Source organism: Oncorhynchus gorbuscha, unplaced genomic scaffold (assembly GCF_021184085.1).
Source record: "Oncorhynchus gorbuscha isolate QuinsamMale2020 ecotype Even-year unplaced genomic scaffold, OgorEven_v1.0 Un_scaffold_12926, whole genome shotgun sequence".
In the NCBI taxonomy this organism is placed as follows: domain Eukaryota; kingdom Metazoa; phylum Chordata; class Actinopteri; order Salmoniformes; family Salmonidae; genus Oncorhynchus; species Oncorhynchus gorbuscha.
In genome coordinates this window covers 2,501-6,617 of record NW_025755192.1, presented here as the reverse complement: position 1 = coordinate 6,617, position 4,117 = coordinate 2,501, and the positions used below count along the sequence as shown (strand labels likewise).

The 4,117-nt window shown below is 52.4% G+C and overlaps 1 protein-coding gene across 1 annotated transcript; it reads right to left on the bottom strand.

Annotated features, from left to right (window-relative positions):
• Positions 1-2,046: 2,046 nt before the first annotated feature.
• LOC124030604 (contactin-1-like) lies at positions 2,047-2,801 on the bottom strand. Its single transcript, XM_046341871.1, has 2 exons — positions 2,509-2,801; positions 2,047-2,255 (listed from the first exon to the last, which is right to left on the bottom strand). Exons 1-2 carry the CDS (start codon positions 2,768-2,770, stop codon positions 2,062-2,064), a joined length of 456 nt encoding a protein of 151 aa, XP_046197827.1. The 5' UTR covers positions 2,771-2,801; the 3' UTR covers positions 2,047-2,061.
• Between the last annotated feature and the right edge of the window lie 1,316 nt (positions 2,802-4,117).

The window sequence follows — 4,117 nt, the reverse complement described above, 5'->3', positions numbered from 1 at the left end:
GCAACAACATGTTAAGGCTGTTAGTGCCCCCAGGCTGGTCTCTACCTGCAACAACATGTTAGTGCCCCAGGCTGCCCCAGGCTGGTCCCTACCTGCAACAACAACATGTTAGTGCCCCAGGCTGGTCCCTACCTGCAACAACAACATGTTAGTGCCCCAGGCTGGTCTCTACCTTCAACAACAACATGTTAGTGCCCCAGGCTGGTCTCTACCTGCAACAACAACATGTTAGTGCCCCAGGCTGGTCTCTACCTGCAACAACAACATGTTAGTGCCCCAGGCTGGGCTCTACCTGCAACAACAACATGTTAGTGCCCCAGGCTGGTCCCTACCTGCAACAACAACATGTTAGTGCCCCAGGCTGGTCCCTACCTGCAACAACAACGTGTTAGTGCCCCAGGCTGGTCCCTACCTGCAACAACAACATGTTAGTGCCCCAGGCTGGTCCCTACCTGCAACAACATGTTAGTGCCCCAGGCTGGTCCCTACCTTCAACAACAACATGTTAGTGCCCAAGGCTGGTCTCTACCTGCAACAACAACATGTTAGTGCCCCAGGCTGGTCTCTACCTTCAACAACAACATGTTAGTGCCCCAGGCTGGTCTCTACCTGCAACAACAACGTGTTAGTGCCCCAGGCTGGTCCCTACCTGCAACAACAACATGTTAGTGCCCCAGGCTGGTCCCTACCTGCAACAACAACATGTTAGTGCCCCAGGCTGGTCCCTACCTGCAACAACAACATGTTAGTGCCCCAGGCTGGTCCCTACCTGCAACAACAACATGTTAGTGCCCAGGCTGGTCCCTAACTGCAACAACAACATGTTAGTGCCCCAGGCTGGTCCCTACCTGCAACAACAACATGTTAGTGCCCCAGGCTGGTCCCTACCTGCAACAACAACATGTTAGTGCCCCAGGCTGGTCCCTACCTGCAACAACAACATGTTAGTGCCCCAGGCTGGTCCCTACCTGCAACAACAACATGTTAGTGCCCCAGGCTGGTCCCTACCTGCAACAACAACATGTTAGTGCCCCAGGCTGGTCCCTACCTGCAACAACAACATGTTAGTGCCCCAGGCTGGTCCCTACCTGCAACAACAACATGTTAGTGCCCCAGGCTGGTCCCTACCTGCAACAACAACATGTTAGTGCCCCAGGCTGGTCCCTACCTGCAACAACAACATGTTAGTGCCCCAGGCTGGTCCCTACCTGCAACAACAACATGTTAGTGCCCCAGGCTGGTCCCTACCTGCAACAACAACATGTTAGTGCCCCAGGCTGGTCTCTACCTGCAACAACAACGTGTTAGTGCCCCAGGCTGGTCCCTACCTGCAACAACAACATGTTAGTGCCCCAGGCTGGTCCCTACCTGCAACAACAACATGTTAGTGCCCCAGGCTGGTCTCTACCTGCAACAACAACATGTTAGTGCCCCAGGCTGGTCTCTACCTGCAACAACAACATGTTAGTGCCCCAGGCTGGTCCCTACCTGCAACAACAACATGTTAGTGCCCCAGGCTGGTCCCTACCTGCAACAACAACATGTTAGTGCCCCAGGCTGGTCTCTACCTGCAACAACAACATGTTAGTGCCCCAGGCTGGTCTCTACCTGCAACAACAACATGTTAGTGCCCCAGGCTGGTCCCTACCTGCAACAACAACATGTTAGTGCCCCAGGCTGGTCCCTACCTGCAACAACAACATGTTAGTGCCCCAGGCTGGTCCCTACCTGCAACAACAACATGTTAGTGCCCAAGGCTGGTCTCTACCTGCAACAACAACATGTTAGTGCCCAAGGCTGGTCTCTACCTGCAACAACAACATGTTAGTGCCCCAGGCTGGTCTCTACCTGCAACAACAACGTGTTAGTGCCCAAGGCTGGTCCCTACCTGCAACAACAACATGTTAGTGCCCCAGGCTGGTCCCTACCTGCAACAACAACGTGTTAGTGGTCCCTACGTGTTAGTGCCCCAGGCTGGTCTCTACCTGCAACAACAACATGTTAGTGCCCCAGGCTGGTCTCTACCTGCAACAACAACATGTTAGTGCCCCAGGCTGGTCCCTACCTGCAACAACAACATGTTAGTGCCCCAGGCTGGTCCCTACCTGCATCCCAGGTTTTGATCTTCATTGAAGGGATGCTGGCCTCTCCGTCTCCAAATTCATTAGTAGCATAGACCCTGAACTCATACTCCATCCAGGGGTACAGGTCCACAACATCAGCCATCACTGACATGCCATCCAGGGCCGTAGGGGCTGAGAGAGAGAGAGAGAGAGAGAGAGAGAGAGAGAGAGAGAGAGAGAGAGAGAGAGAGAGAGAGAGAGAGAGAGAGAGAGAGAGAGAGAGGGGGAACGCGAGAGATAAATAAAGAGAGAGAGAGAACGAGAGACAGCGAGAGAGAGAGATAGAGCGAGAGTAGTATGTTAAGCATTAAAGGCTACTGTTTTCATGTTGTTGCTGTCAGCGGTAGAGTAATTACGCCCTCTGGTGGTATACTCCTGTACTTACAGGTGGATGCGTCCCTCCAGTCCACTTCAGTTAGTGCGTAGACGTCTCTGGTCTGGATGGTGTACCCAAGGATGAGGCTGCCATGGTCGGCCCCTCGGTTCCACACCAGCTTCACCGAGGTGTCCCTGATCTCCTCAACCCTCACCCCACCGGGAGGAGCAGGAAGGCCTTTGACCTTGAGGTCTGCTGACGCGGTGACGTTGTCCACGACAGTCTGGGCTGTACAGGTGTAGCGTCCCTCGTGTCTCAACTGGACATTCATTATCTTCAGCTCTCCACTGTCCTCACGATCCTGGATGGACAGAGAGACAGGGTTAAACACTATCCTCACCATCCTGGATGGACAGAGAGACAGGGTTAAACACTTCACACACTGTCCTCACCATCCTGGATGGACAGAGAGACAGGGTTAAACACTTCACACACTGTCCTCACCATCCTGGATGGACAGAGAGACAGGGTTAAACACTATCCTCACCATCCTGGATGGACAGAGAGACAGGGTTAAACACTATCCTCCTGGATGGACAGAGAGACACCATCCTGGATGGACAGAGAGACAGGGTTAAACACTTCCTCACCATCCTGGACTGTCAACTCACCATCCTGGATGGACAGAGAGACAGGGTTAAACACTTCATCCTCACCATCCTGGATGGACAGAGAGACAGGGTTAAACACTATCTCACCATCCTGGATGGATAGAGACAGGGTTAAACACTATCCTCACCATCCTGTATGGACAGAGAGACAGGGTTAAACACTTCACACACTGTCCTCACCATCCTGGATGGACAGAGAGACAAGGTTAAACACTTCACACACTATCCTCACCATCCTGGATGGACAGAGAGACAGGGTTAAACACTATCCTCACCATCCTGGATGGACAGAGAGACAGGGTTAAACACTTCACACACTGTCCTCACCATCCTGGATGGACAGAGAGACAGGGTTAAACACTATCCTCACCATCCTGGATGGACAGAGAGACAGGGTTAAACACTTCACACACTGTCCTCACCATCCTGGATGGACAGAGAGACAGGGTTAAACACTACACACTGTCCCTCACCATCCTGGATGGACAGAGAGACAGGGTTAAACACTTCCCTCACCATCCTGGACAGAGAGACAGGGGTGTCCTCACCATCCTGGATGGACAGAGAGACAGGGTTAAACACTATCCTCACCATCCTGGATGGACAGAGAGACAGGGTTAAACACTTCACACACTGTCCTCACCATCCTGGATGGACAGAGAGACAGGGTTAAACACTATCCTCACCATCCTGGATGGACAGAGAGACAGGGTTAAACACTTCACACACTGTCCTCACCATCCTGGATGGACAGAGAGACAGGGTTAAACACTATCCTCACCATCCCAAGGACAGAGAGACAGGGTTAAACACTTCATCCCCTCTACCATCCTGGATGGATAGAGAGACAGGGTTAAAACACTATCCTACCATCCTGTATGGACAGAGAGACAGGGTTAAACACTTCACACTGTCCTCACCATCCTGGATGGACAGAGAGAGACAAGGTTAAACACTTCACACACTATCCTCACCATCCTGGATGGACAGAGACAGGGTTAAACACT

Bases quoted from the DNA above. Each gene is read 5' to 3' on its own strand.
- LOC124030604 (XM_046341871.1), bottom strand. From the start codon at position 2,770: ATGAATGTCCAGTTGAGACACGAGGGACGCTACACCTGTACAGCCCAG. The intron at 2,256-2,508 runs GTAAGTACAGGA...TCTCTCTCTCAG, and splicing joins CTGGAGGGACGCATCCACCT to CCCCTACGGCCCTGGATGGC.